General features: G+C 48.2%; 1 protein-coding gene across 1 annotated transcript in view; it reads right to left on the reverse strand.

Moving 5' to 3' along the window:
• LOC142246670 (DNA repair endonuclease XPF-like) overlaps positions 1 to 14,880 on the reverse strand; it is a 49,654-nt gene that overhangs the window by 17,343 nt on the left and 17,431 nt on the right. The window contains exon 4 of the mRNA XM_075319735.1: positions 12,201 to 12,320. Coding sequence (XP_075175850.1) covers positions 12,201 to 12,320 — 120 coding nt within the window. The remainder of the gene's footprint in view (positions 1 to 12,200; positions 12,321 to 14,880) is intronic.

Genomic DNA, 14,880 nt, shown 5'->3' on the forward strand with positions numbered 1-14,880 from the left:
GTTCTGTATGGCAAAGGTCGCAGCCTGTGGAATGATATCTGTATGGCAAAGTGGGCAGCCTGTGGGGTAGGTTCTGTATAGGAAAGAAGTCAGCCCGTAGTGTGGGATTTGTATGGCAAAGGGGGCAGCCTGGAAGTTGAGATCTGTATTGCAATGGGGGCCACGTGGGGGTGGGATATGTACTGCAAAGGGGGACACCCGGGGGTGGGATCTGAATGGCCAAGGGAGCATACCTTTGCTGCAATGTGTGCGTGTTGCTGGCCCTCTCTTAAAGGGCCAGCGTCTCACTCCTAGGATGTGCTTCTCAGCCTATTGCTGAGAGGCATTGGGTATTTAGGGAAAGCTCCCACTAGGGGAGTTGCCTGTTGAATGCCTTAGTTTAGCTGGTTAGTGTGTAGTGCCCTAGTTAGCTAGTTGTCAGGTCCCCTTGTCTGTCCTATCCGTTCAGTCCTGTTGGCTTCTGATGCCTGTCGGTTCTAGTGTCCCTGCCTGTCCGTCCCGGCCATGCCTCCAGACTCAGGAACCCCGCTGGCCTTCGCCACACCAGAGACTGTGGCTCTCCAACCCGACTGTGCTCCAGCCTCAGCTACCCCGGTGGCTCTTGCCACACCAGAGACTGCACCTGTCCAGTCTGGCCATGCCTCCGGTATCAGCTACTCCAATGGCCCTCACCACAGCAGAGACTGTGCCTGTCCAGCCCAGCACTGCTTCCAGCCTCAGCTAACCCAGTGGTCTTCACCACACCAGAGACTGTGCCTTTCTAGCCTGGCCGTGCCTCTAGCCTCAGCTAACTTGGTGGCCCTCGCCACAGCAGAGACTGTGCCTGTCTGCCCTGACCATGCCTTCTGCCTTTGCTACCCTTGTAGTCCCTGTCTACACTTGGTCTTCTGTCTCAGCCCTGTCTGCTTCTGTGTTTGCCCCTGCCCTGGGGGTCAGCTGCCACAGTCCCGTACTTTACCCCACAAAAGGGTAGGTCAGGGATTTCCCTGTAGTCCAGTGGGTCCATTTTTGCTCGCCACAGTACCATCCCTGGCGGCGAACGTGACAGTCATCTCTGTGCTATCAATTTTTCACAAACTGATATAAAATGTTGTGAAATCTCCATCATTTTTTTTCATCTGAGAAAATCTGATGACATGCTTACTAAACTTTGATGGTAGAACTGACACACTGACCAAACTCTGATGACACTGTAGTTCCTTATCGATTCCATTTTTTAATAATACCATACACAGTTGATCGTTAGGGGAAACCTGAAAAACTGAAAAAACACCAGTAACCTGCAGCTATGGGGTTAATCTGCAGGTTAATAACATTTGGAACCTGTACATCGAACACTGCTGCCTGGAGGAAATTAACTTCATTCCTTCCTGCAGCATTCGGATTTTAGCATGGGAGCGACGCGAGTTCAGTCACTGCTCTGCATATCAAAAGTAGCGGTTGTAACCGTGGCCCTATCACTAACTGACAGCAGGTTTTAATGCTGAGCAGCTGTCAGTCAGTGCGGGGGATGCAGTTACAGCCTCCTCTCTCAATACACACAGCGGTGACTGAACCCATGCCGGCGCCTCCCAAGTGACTGGAACCTGAAAGCCTGCTTTACGCGTTACAATTTCGCATACGATATCGTATGCGATTTGCAACGCCCCCATCGTATGTGTGGCACATTCAATTTGTTGAACGTGCCGCACAAACGATTAACCCCCGTCACACGTACTTACCCGTCCATACGACCTCTATGTGGGCGGCGAACGTCCACTTCCTGGAGTGGGAGGGATGTTTGGCGTCACATCGACGTCACGCGGCAGCCGGCCAATAGAAGCAGAGGGGCGGAGCTGAGCGGGACGTAAACATCCCGCCCACCTCCTTCCTTCCGTATTGTGGGCCGGGAGCCGCAGGACGCAGGTAAGATCTGTTTATCGTTCCCGGGGTGTCACACACTGCAATGTGTGCTACCCCGGGTATGATGAACAATCTGACCTGCAATTCTAGAGAAAGGTACGATGTGTATGCGATGAACGTTTTAACGTTCAATCGCAATCGCACATACCTGTCACACACTGCAATGTACCTTACGATGCCGGATGTGCGTCACTTACGACGTGACCCCGCCGACACATTGTAAGATATATTGCAGCGTGTAAAGCGGGCTGAAGACTGCTAGGAAGAATAAAGTAGTGGGGTTCATTGTGCAGGCACTGGGCACGTACCAAATGCTATTTCCCCATATATGCAGGTTAATAGCATTTTTTTACATGACAGGTTTCCCTTTAAGGCTTTTTGTGTTATTTATGTGGGCTGTAGGTTGTATACAGCTAAAATTAGTCATACCTGTGTGCCTATTGGATGATAACTTGTTCAGTAAAAATCCTAATTTAGGCCTGCAACACACATCCGTTTAAAACGTGCGTGTTTGGTCCGTTTCCGTACATACCGGAGATACGACCAAACGTGCACATATTTTTTTTATGTTTAAAGGCACACGTGCGTGTTATTTGATCTTCCGTGTGTTCGTGTGCGTCCCACGTTTTTTGCTCCGTTTGCCACGGAAGCATGTTCGTTTTTGGGACGGAGAATGCGCACACGGACATAATGTTATCCTATGGGAGTCCAAATAAATCGTTCCTTGCACGGATGTGTGGTTATGTTGTCCGAGAGAAATGTCCGTGTGTGAAGCAAAATGTCGTTACTATATGTCGGAAGACAGGGTAGCGGGATGAGAAGGAACTCGGGTGAACTTCACCCGACTTCATTGTCATGCCGTGGCTCTGTCTGTGTGCCGTGTACTGATTAGCGGTCACCTGTGAAGGACTCACCGGTGACTGCTAATCCCCCGAGTGACTGAAGTGTCCCCCCCTCTCTCATACTCACCGATCCCCGATCACCGGCGCTGCACGGTGTTCACACTGCTCCGGCGGCTTTTTCTAATTTGAAAAAGCCGGCCGCTCATTAAACAATCTCGTATTCCCTGTTTTCCCCGCCCACCGGCGCCTATGATTGGTTGCAGTGAGACACGCCCCCACGCTGAGTGACAGGTGTCTCACTGCACCCAATCACAGCAGCCGGTGGGCGTGTCACTGTGGAGTATAGAAGTAAATAAATAAATAATTAAAAAAAACGGCGTGCGGTTCCCCCCAAATTTAATACCAGCCAGATAAAGCCATACGGCTGAAGGCTGGTATTCTCAGGATGGGGAGCTCCACGTTATGGGGAGCCCCCCAGCCTAACAATATCAGTCAGCAGCCGCCCAGAATGGCCGCATACATTATAAGCGACAGTTCTGGGACTGTACCTGGCTCTTCCCGATTTGCCCTGGTGCAATGGCAAATCGGGGTAATAAGGAGTTATTGGCAGCCCATAGCTGCCAATAAGTCCTAGATTAATCAATGTCAGGCGTCTCCCCGAGATACCTTCCATGATTAATCTGTAAATTACAGTAAATAAACACACACACACACACGAAAAAATCCTTTATTAGAAATAAAAAATACAAACATATACCCTGGTTCACCAATTTAATCAGCCCGAAAAAGCCCTCCATTGCCGGCGGAATCCAGGATGGTCCAGCGTCGCTTCCAGCTCTGCTGCATGGAGGTGACCGGAGCAGCAGAAGAAACCGCCGCTCCTGTCACCTCCACGCATGCAAATGAAGAGAGCCGCGTGATCGGCTGAGCTGTCACTGAGGTTACCTGGATCCAGAGGTGGATGCAGCGGTGGCCGCGGGTAACCTCAGTGACATCTCAGCTGATCGCGCTACTCACCTCAGTTGCTGCGTGGAGCTGACAGGACCAGCGATGTATGTCAGGTATGTGTCTATCAGTTTTGCACACCGAGAGACTGAAATTCTTGCCCATTCTTCCTTTGCAAACCGCTGGAGTTGAGTGAGGTTGGATGGAGAGCGTTTGTGAACAGCAGTTTGTAACCAAAAACTAAATTTCTCCACAACAGTATCACAGACCTGCCTGTTGTGTTCCTTGGTCTTCATAATGCACTCTGTGCTTTCAACAGAACACTGAGACTATCACAGAGCAGGTGCATTTATACGGAGACTTGATTACACACAGGTGGCTTATATTTATCATCATCAGTCATTTAGGACAACATTGGATCATTCAGAGATCCTCAATGAACTTCTGGAGTGAGTTTGCTGCACTGAAAGTAAAGGGGACGAACAATATTGCACGCCCCAATTTTCAGTTTATTCTTTCTTTTTTTTTTCCAAACAGTTTTTATTGATTTTACATATTCTACACAATATCGTATCATACGAAGTATTATCAGGTTACATTGACATAAAATAAGTCAAAATTATAGAATCCAAACTTAACTTACATGAAACAAACCCTTAAGTCCCTGTGCCACTCTTTAATATTTCTACTGTTGACGCCGTGCCTTGGTCATGTCATACCATCTTACCCTTGTCCTTCACCTTAGTCCCCGCTAAGTAATCCTCAATTTTCCCAAGCTGCCCTGGATTTCACTCAGAAGGTACCACTCCGTATTCCTAAAAGGTGCCACTAAATGATCTATTTCTTCCTGTTTAAGATAAACTTCAATAAAAGTTTTCCACCTACTAAAAAACTTGGTAGTCTTATTGTCTTTGTCCCTTTCTGCTTCTAGTTTCTCCATCCTCAAAAGATTATGTAATTCCCCGATGACTTCCCCTGTGGATGGAGCCTCCTCCTGTATCCAGTGCTTTAGGATGCACCTTTTAGCTATCATAGCTATGTCATGTATGATTGCAAATGTCTTTTTGTCCCGAGAATTCAGTCCCCCTCTCACTCCGCCCTCAAAGAAGTGAAAAATCCACACCATTAGCTCTGGTTTGCAGGAAATTTTCAATGTTGTCTGGGCTAGTGTTCCGACTTGATTCCAGAACCTCTTTATCATCCTGCATTCCCACAGGCCATGTAACATGTCTGTTTTTTCTTTATGGCACTTAGGACACCGTGCCTCCCTGCCCGGTATGTTGAAACCCAAAACTGCCCTGTGTAATATCCTAAATTGGGTGTCTCTCCAGCTCTCATTGGTGACTTGTTTCCGCATCTGAACCCATCCTTTCAATATGACCTCCACCACTTCTTGCCCTTTCAGTTGTTTTTTCCATGCTAAAAGTGTACGACTATCTTCCCGGGATATTAGCACACCTCTAAATGTTCGGTATATTCGAGAGACATTCAAATTTGTTACATTGCCTTCCATAAGCTCGTCAATCATACTCTTGTTCAGTTCCCTACCAATCTCACCCAGCTCTCTCATTATTCCATGTTTCAATTGTTCGTACTGAATAATGTGGAAGCCATTGAGGTTGTATTTATCAAGCACTTCCCGACCTGTCATCCACCTTCTCTCTTCCACATTCATTACATCTGTCATTCTCCTAACGCCCTTCTCTTTCCATTTGAGGAATAGTCTATTCTCTCTCCCCTGGGGGAAGTTTGGTGATGCCCACGGATTTAGGTATTTTGATACCTTCCATGAAAGTCCCAATTTCCGTCTTACCAATCTCCAGGCCAACATGGTGTCTCGGAATATAACGGAGTTTCTTATGTGACCTTCAACCTTGGACAATGGGGAGTGAAGAATAGACGTCAGATCCCATGGCTCAACGTACTTGAGTTCCATACCATAATCCGAGTGCCTACTCGTTCCTCTCAGCCAATCGATCACGTGTCTCATGATGCACACTACGTTATACCCTCTGACGTCCGGAAAATTTATCCCTCCCTCCTCCACAGACTTCATCAGCGTGCGCAGCTTTATTCTGGGTTTCCTTCCCCTCCAAATAAAATCTGCATACGCTGAGTTGAGTCTGTTGACATCCCTTAGTGTTAACAATAATGGAATCGTTTGGAAGGGGTACAGCAGTCTAGGGAAGCTCATCATTTTTATGAGGTGACATCTTGCCAGTAATGGCAGGGGTAGTCCCTTCCAGCCCTTCAATTGATTTATGATTTTTCTGATCAGTGCACCATAGTTCATTTTATAAATTGATTGCACCGTCCTTCCTACATGTACTCCCAGGTATTTGACTGATGTTTGTGCTACCGGAATTCCATTCACATGCCCATCGCTTAAGATACCCCCAGCTGGCCCTTGGTCCCCGCTCAGGAATAGCAGCTCACATTTCTTTTTATTTAATTTAAAACCTGAAAAGGTGCCAAATTTTTCTATCATGCTAAGTGTCCGGGGCAGGTCCGCACCAGGATCCCCCATAAATAGAATCACGTCATCAGCAAAAAGCGCTATCTTCATTTCTGTACCCCTTATGTTGATCCCTTTAAAACTATTATGACCCTGCAGCACTCTTGATAGGGGTTCAATTGCCAGGTTAAATAACAATTGGGATAGCGGGCATCCTTGTCTCGTCCCTTTCTTCAGGGGGAACACGTCGGACAAAAAACCCGGGGTGTGGATCCTTGCTCCTGAGTTGGCATATAGACTGTTAATATAGAGTCTCATCTTACCCAAGATCCCCGCGGCCTCCATCACCTTGTCTAACCAGCTCCAGTTAACATTGTCGAACGCTTTCTCGGCGTCGAGTGTGACTAATGCAGGACTTGCCCCCCCCTTCGTGCGCCCCAATCTCACTGCGTCTACCACTAGAATCGTCTTCCTAATGTTGGTCACCGCATTTCTCCCTTTTATGAACCCTACCTGATGTTCTGAAATTAACCTAGGTAAGACCGTGGCCAATCTGTCCGCCATGATTTTAGACATTATTTTTAAGTCCTGGTTGATGAGCGAGATGGGCCGATAACTCGAAGGGTCGTCCAGGTCCTTGGTTCCCTTGGGTATTAATTTGATGTATGCTATATTGGCATTTTTAGGGATTTCTGTTCCCCCCAGAATTGCGTTAAAGACTGAAGTTAGGCCCGGAGAAATCAGATCCTTGAGGACTTTATAAAATTCGCTGTTGAAACCATCGGGCCCTGGAGCCTTATCAGTACTAAGTTCCCCAATTGTTTTTGAAACCTCCTCCTCTGTGATATCTGCATTTAAGACTTCCAGTTCCTCCTCCGTTAAGCTAGATAGTTGGGCTTGCCTTAGCCACTCCGCCTCCTCAGTCATGTCGTTATGTCCTGGCCCGTACAACTTTCTGTAATATTCTTCCAGGACCTTGTTAATTTCCTTGGGATCCGATGTCACCCCTCCACCCTTTATTTTCATTTTAGAGATTACCGTCATCTTTCTGTTGCCCCTTGCTAAATTTGCCAACATCCTCCCCGCCTTATTCCCAAATCTATGAAGATCCGCCTCTTTATGTGACCAGAATAGTTGTTCCTTTTTTTTTGCCCACTCGTCAAAGTCTCTCTTGGCCGCAATCCACCTATCTTTTGCCGTGATAGACCTGTCTGTCAGATAGTTAGTATACGCTAGTCGCACTGCCTCGCTGTGAAAATTGTATTTCACGTTCGTCTTTCGTTTAACCATGGCCGCATACCCCACCAAGCGTCCTCTCAAGACCGCTTTCGCCGTTTCCCAGAATAATACTGGCGTCGCCCTATGTTCCTTATTATTTTCTGAGAACTCTTCCCACCATTCCTTTATTATCTTGTGAAAATTGTCCTGTCTTAGGAGAAACGACGGGAATCTCCATATAATGTCTGATCCTCTCTTGAATTTCTCTCTAAGACCCACTCTCACCGGACTGTGGTCTGAGATCACCATACTCTCAATCATGCAGTTCTGCACACCATTTGCCAGTTCCAAAGACAACCAAATCTGATCTATACGAGACCAACTGTTATGTGGGTGAGAGAAGTGCGTTTACTCTCTGTCATGTGGGTGAGTTAATCTCCAAATGTCTTTTAGTCCTACATCCTCCAAAGAAACCTCTCTGTGGGCTGAGCCCTTGTCCCCGTGTCCCACCACACCCTCTCCCTTGCTTCTGTCCTCCGCTGAGTCTGGCACTGCATTAAAGTCCCCCGCCACTATGATGTTAGGTTCCCTATCTGAGAGAATTATGGATTTTATGGTGTCATGGAACTGATTCTGTTTCGAGTTTGGGCCATACACATTATATATACTGAGTGTTCCCGCTGGACTGGTAATTGTTAAATGCTGCCATCTTCCTTGATCATCCTCTTCCTGAGCCACCACTTCATGGCTAAGCTGTTTGTTTATCAAAATCATTGTGCCCGCCTTCCTTCCCTGTGCCGCTGCCCCATATACTGAACCCACCCAGTATTTTTTCATGCGGAAAAAATCTTCCCTCCCTAAGTGGGTTTCTTGTAGAAGTGCAATATCAGTTTTTAGTCTTTTCAAGTGTCTTAGTATCATTGCTCGCTTGTTAGGTGATCTAAGGCCCTTAACATTCCACGTTATTAGTTGCACCATGATTGTCTGAACGGTTTGCTCTTGGTGATACTGTCCTTCAAGACCTCGACTGTAAGAGAGACACGACTGTCGACAATGCACTCACAAGTGGTTCCTACAGAATGGCATTTCTTTTCCCCAACTCGTAAATAAACCCCTATACAACATATGAAAAATATAAATCCTATAACGACCAAACAGGTTTTCCCTTTAAAGGGACTTTCGGCTCTTTTTGCCATGTTAGTGACTTCCCTTCTTCCTGGCCAAATTATGAGTCTCCCTAATCACCCCCCTGATAAACAAATTCTATGTTTCTTTCCCCCGAGTATCGCACAACAACCTTAGGTATTATGCAAGGAATAAAACAATATGTCATATATAGTAGAACCTTAGCGAGAGTTCTTCCGCTGGCTTAGTCATGATTTTGTGGGACCTTCCTTTCAACCCGGTCGGATCCACTGTATTGAGATCTGAAAGACAATCCAGAGAGAGAGAAGCAGAGCCTAGAAAAGAGAGAAAAAGAAGAGAGTGAAGAGGAAAAAGAGAAAGGTGAGGAAGAAAAGAGAGAAGAAGAAGAGAGAGGAGGACAAAAGAGGGGAAAGAGCAGAAGAAAAAGAGAGGAGAAGAAGAAGAGAGAGGAGAAGAAGAAGAGGAGAGAAGAGAAGAAAAAAAGAGAGAGAAGAAGAAGAGAGAGAGAAAAAGAGGAAGAGAAAGGGGAGGAAAAAGAGAGAAGAGGAGGAAAAAAAAAGGGGGGGAGGAGAAGAAGTATAAGGAGAAAGAAAAGCAGAAGGAGAAGAAGAAGGTAGAAGAAGGAAAAGAAAAAGAAGGAGAAGAGGAAGGAGAAGAGAGAGAGGAAGCAGAAAAAGGACCTCTCATCTTCTCCTCTCCCCCGCCACCGAAGGTAGGAAAAACAATTGATTCCCTCTCCGTCCCCCTCACACCGACCCCCCCCCTCTCGGCCCGCTCCCCCTCTTTGGTCAAGGGGTTCAGAGAAAAACCAGTAAAAATCAGTTCAAGAGTCATCACGTGTCTTGGTGGCTCTCAAGAGTGCTGCTCCCTGAAGTCCGGTCTGGGGCTGGGTTGCTGAGCTGGACTCCGATTCCCCTCTCCGTTGGTCTCAGGTTGTGTTTGCCTGCTGTGTTGTCCGTCCCCTCTTCCTGAACCTGTAGAGGAGCCTTTTCTGTAATTTCCTCCTTCATTAGATCTCCTCTCCAGAGCCTCTGCCCGACTTCTGTCGTGATCTGACATAAGGATGTTTTCCGCTTCCTTGTGGTCTTTATAATATGAGAATGTTCCATTGGAGTTCCTGACCTTTAGTATAGCTGGGTAAAGTAGTTGGCATTTTACTCTTTTGTTGTACAGAAATGTGCACAGCTTGCTGAAGTCCTTCCTCCGCTTGGATACATCAACCGAATAGTCCCCAAAGATCAGCAGTCTATTTCCTTGGTATTGTAGGGGCCGTTTACGTTCTCTAAAGGCCTTCAATATTTCTTCTTTGTGCTTGTAGTCGAGGTATTTGACTATCACTTGTCTGGCTCTTGGCGGGTATTTACTGCTTGGACTTTGTCCTTCTCCTTTGTTCATCTCTTGTTGCCTCAATGGTCCCACTCTGTGGGCCCTTTCCACTCTGAATTTCGCTTTTATACCCAACGCCTGTGGTAGTTCCACCTCGCAGATGTTGTCTAGCTGTCCCAATGATACCGATTCTGGCAGCCCCACAATAAGTAGATTGTTTCGTCTCGATCTGTTTTCTAGGTCCTCTGCCTTGTCTTTCAGGTATTCATTAGATTTTATTAAAGTTGCTATTTGATCTTGCATGGTCGAGATTGCCTCCTCAGAATTAGAGATTCTCTGCTCTGTTTCTGTCAGTCTATTTGAGTGATCAGTCAATTGCTTCTGCATGACGGCTAGTGAAGATTGTATGGCTGCCTCTATGGCTATTTTTATCTCCTTAGATAGATGAGATGTCACTTCTATTGCCAATTTTTTATAGTCCACATGTATCTCTTGTACTTGCTTATTGTGACCAGCAGGTGGTGCTGTTTTCATAGACCTTCTTGTTAGTGTGGAGCCTCTGCCTCCCTCTGTCGCCTTATAGGGCTGAGATGGTAGTGTGTCTTGCTGTTTTTTACTTCCTTTACCAGGAATGGCAGAGGATGATCTCCTCCTGTAATGAGATTGCCCCCATTTGCCTCCTCTCTCCCTCCTCTGCTGGCATGCATCTTCCTCCGGCCCTCCTGATCCTCCACTGCCCCCCTCCATATCGCCGGCCTCCTACTCTCTCAGCCCACCCTCCATGTCTCCCTCATCCTCCCACTGTGAGCTGCCCTCCTCTGGCCCCTGCATCCACCTCTCTCCAGCTCCAGATTCCTCTGTCTCCTCAGCCGTGTCCTCCATTACTCTGCCTTTCCAGCATGGATCCGTCTCGTCTCTCCCCTGCACCTCTGGCTCCGCCCCCGACATGCTTGCCGGCGCCATGATCAGTGCATTCACATCTCTCCCAGCCGCAGCGTCGCCGTTCCTCCCGGATCCTTCATTGCAGCCAGCGCTTCTCAGCAGGTAGCGATCCATCGCTGCTGGCCTCCGCTTTCCTGCTGAGTGATTTTTGTCTTGTTCCCGGAGGCGGGGGGCTTCTTTCAGACTGTTTTTTCCAGGGGGTGGCAGGAGCTTCTCCCTCAAGCCTCCACCGCAGCCAGGACCGGAACCGGAAGTCGTTTATTCTTTCTTACAAAAGATTAAAATAAGCAATAAATTTAATTTAACTTCACAATTGTGTCCCACTTGTAGTTCATTCTTCACCATAACATTAAAATGTTTATCTTCATGTTTGAAGCTTGAAATGTGGGAAAAGGTTGAAAAATTCAAGGGGGCTGAATACTTTTGCAAGGCACTGTATCTGTCTATATCTATGTATACACACACACACACACGCACACGTAATAGTGATTTATATATAACCCCAAAAAAACGGTCGAAAAATAAGATTTCTCCAGTAAACCAGGCCTCATACAAACATGCAAGTATGAAAAAAAAAAAAAGTTATGATTCCTGAAATTTGGAGGCAAAAATATAGCTCCCAATGATGTGCCTAATGACAAACCAGCTTCCAAACTGAAGTCTAAACTTCATCTCTGATGTTACATTTTGCCACCCTTGAATCCCACAAAGTATTGACAGGTTAGATTCCCAGTTTGTGGTCCCAGAATGGTAGCAAGTGCGCTAAAGAACTATTAGGCTATGTGCGCAGGCTGCGTTTTTTTCTGGACCCCAAATGAAACTCAGAAAAACGCCTCTATGGCAAAAACGCATTAAAAAAAAGCATGCTTTTTGTGCGTGTTGATGCGTTTTTTTTGCTGTTTTTTTCCCATTACATTCAAAGGGTGAAAAATGCAGGGAAAAACGCAAGAAGAATTGACATGCTGAATCTTTGTGGTCACCACAATGGCTTTGATTGGGAATGAAATTCATGCAGTTTTGAGACCAAAACTGCACCCAAAAACTGCGCAAAAACACAGCAAAAAACGCAGTGTGCACATAGCCTTACGAAGCCAACAGGATTGTTCGGTCACAGCCAAGCCAGCCCCTTTTCGGTATACAAATTAGCCATGAAAAAGGAGGCTGACTTGGCCTATAAACTGAGCAGGCACCTCGTCCCCCTCATATTCACACATAGATCAAGTCATATGCCAAAACAAAAAATACTGTTCTGTGTCCAACAAAAAATAGCCTAGATTCTTCCCATGCCTATGCCCAGAGCTTGTGCATCAACAGCAATTTTATGAAGGGATATAATGTAATAGAAATGGCCCAAATAACAGATACATTTGCAATTTAATTTAAAAGAACACAGACTGCACAGTTGAAAGCTTTTTGTTTCTTACCCTGCTTGTCATTTGTTTCCATTGTTTTACATTTTTTGGTAGATTTTGAGTCAGGAACACGGTATACCCGGCCTCGGGCATGAACAAACATGGACGTACTTGAGTCAAGAAACAGCCAGCCTTAAAGGGGGAGCAACAAAAGAAAATATATTTTAATAGCATTATTTAATGCTCTTAAAAGCACCAAACTCTGTTTTATATTCACAAATATTCTTTAAAAGGCAATCTCACGAACGTCTAGGCTTTTAAAAGATAAAACAAATTGATCTCTTTGTGACGCCACAGCGATGCTCCAGCAGCGGGAAATTACGTTTTAAAGTTCTGTATATACTGTATATCTTTGGAAGTGTATTTGGGTGTGACGATGCACTTACAGCTCCTCCCCAATGCACTGCCAGAGATTCAGATAAATATATACAAAAATATATATATTTTTTTTCTCTGGAATTGCATTGTGGCGTGATTATGCACCTATAGCTTCTCAACCTCACACTGCACTTCTTGCATAACGACACTTCTCTGGTTCACAGACATGTCGCTGGCTTGCAGATTATATATAAATGTATAAATTTATATATATATCTATATATATATAATTGCCTTATTCTGTCTGTCTGTCTGTCTTGCTCCAAAATTGTGTCCTTACGGTGACACAAAGCGGATTGGCCGCTGGCCTCGCCATGGCCCCGCCCCCCCGCACGGATTGGTTGCTCGCACTGGCTCCCCCCCACACGGATTAGGCCGGCCGCTCGCACAGGCTCCGCCCCCCACACGGATTGGCCTCTCGCCCCGGCACCATGCACGTATTGGCAACTTGGCCACGGCCCGCCCCCCTCACGCAATGCACGCTCGCTCTGGCCCTGCCCCCCGCACGCATCCCCCCAACAAACACGGAGACACGACTGACTCCCAGGTGAGTACTGTACCCCCGGGAGCCCACATCAGCGTACGCCGCCAAACCAGCCGACACATACCCTCACATTGCTGGGGTTTGCCGCCGTATGCTGGTGTGGGCTCCCGTGCGAGTGGGGGACGGGATGCGCTGGTAACCATGGTAGCATAGTTACCAGCGCATCAAGGTCCTGCAGCGGCGGAAAATCCACACGCACACACATAACAACAGACACACACACATACACACACACACACATCACATCGCATCCACACACTCACAGCATCCGGAGATATCGCTTGCTTCTCGGCGTCAATACTGTGCAGTGACCTTCCAGGACCTGCCGGAGGATCACATGGCCAGAAGCATGTGGTATCTCCGGATGTTGTGAGTGTGAGCGCGTATGTGCAATATCGTCAGTGTGTGTGTGTGTGAGTGTATGCGATCGGGTGTGTGTGTGAGTGTATGCGATCGGGTGTGTGTGTGTGAGTGTATGCGATCGGGTGTGTGTGTGAGTGTATGCGATCGTGTGTGTGTGTGAGTGTATGCGATCGGGTGTGTGTGTGAGTGTATGCGATCGGGTGTGTGTGAGTGTATGCGATCGGGTGTGTGTGTGAGTGTATGCGATCGGGTGTGTGTGTGAGTGTATGCGATCGGGTGTGTGTGTGAGTATGCGATCGGGTGTGTGTGTGAGTATGCGATCGGGTGTGTGTGTGAGTGTATGCGATCGGGTGTGTGTGAGTGTATGCGATCGGGTGGGTGTGAGTGTATGCGATCGGGTGGGTGTGAGTGTATGCGATCGGGTGGGAGTGTATGCGATCGGGTGGGTGTGTGTGAGTGTATGCGATCGGATCTGTAAGTGTCGGCAGAGGAGCACGGCGTGCTGGAGGAGGCTGGGAGGAGAGAGGCTGATCCTGGGGAAGGCTGGGAGGGGGAGGCTGATGCTGGGGGAGGCTGGGAGGAGAGAGGCTGATGCTCGGGGAGGCTGATGCTGGGGGTGGCTGGGATGAGAGAGGCTGATGCTGGGGGAGGCTGATGTTGGGGGAGGCTGGGAGGGTGTAGCTGATGCTGGGGGAGGCTGGGAGGAGAGAGGCTGATGCTGGGGGGAGGCTGATGCTGGGGGTGGCTGGGATGCGAGAGGCTGATGCTGGGGGAGGCTGATGCTGGGGGAGGCTGGAAGTAGAGAGGCTGATGCTGGGGGAGGCTGATGTTGGGGGAGGCTGGGAGGGTGTAGGCTGATGCTGGGGGAGGCTGATGCTGGGGGAGGCTGGGATGAGAGAGGCTGATGCTGGGGGAGGCTGGAAGGAGAGAGGCTGATGCTGGGGGAGGCTGATGCTGGGGGAGGCTGATGCTGGGGGAGGCTGATGCTGGGGGAGGCTGATGCTGGGGGAGGCTGATGCTGGGGGAGGCTGGGAGGAGAGAGGCTGATGCTGGGGGAGGCTGGAAGAAGAGAGGCTGATGCTGGGGGAGGCTGATGCTGGGGGAGGCTGGGAGGGGGAGGCTGATGCTGGGGTTGGCTGGGAGGAGGGAGGCTGGGAGGAGAGAGGCTGATGCTGGGGGAGGCTGGAAGGAGAGAGGCTGATGCTGGGGGAGGCTGATGCTGGGGGAGGCTGGAAGGAGAGAGGCTGATGCTGGGGGAGGCTGATGCTGAGGGAGGCTGGGAGCTGGAGGCTGATGCTGGGGAAGGCTGGGAAGAGGGAGGCTGGGAGGAGAGAGGCTGATCCTGAGGAAGGCTGGGAGGAGGGAGGCTGGGAGGAGAGAGGCTGATGCTGGGGGAGGCTGATGCTG

The sequence above is a fragment of the Anomaloglossus baeobatrachus genome, chromosome 7, assembly GCF_048569485.1.
Source record: "Anomaloglossus baeobatrachus isolate aAnoBae1 chromosome 7, aAnoBae1.hap1, whole genome shotgun sequence".
NCBI classification, from domain to species: domain Eukaryota; kingdom Metazoa; phylum Chordata; class Amphibia; order Anura; family Aromobatidae; genus Anomaloglossus; species Anomaloglossus baeobatrachus.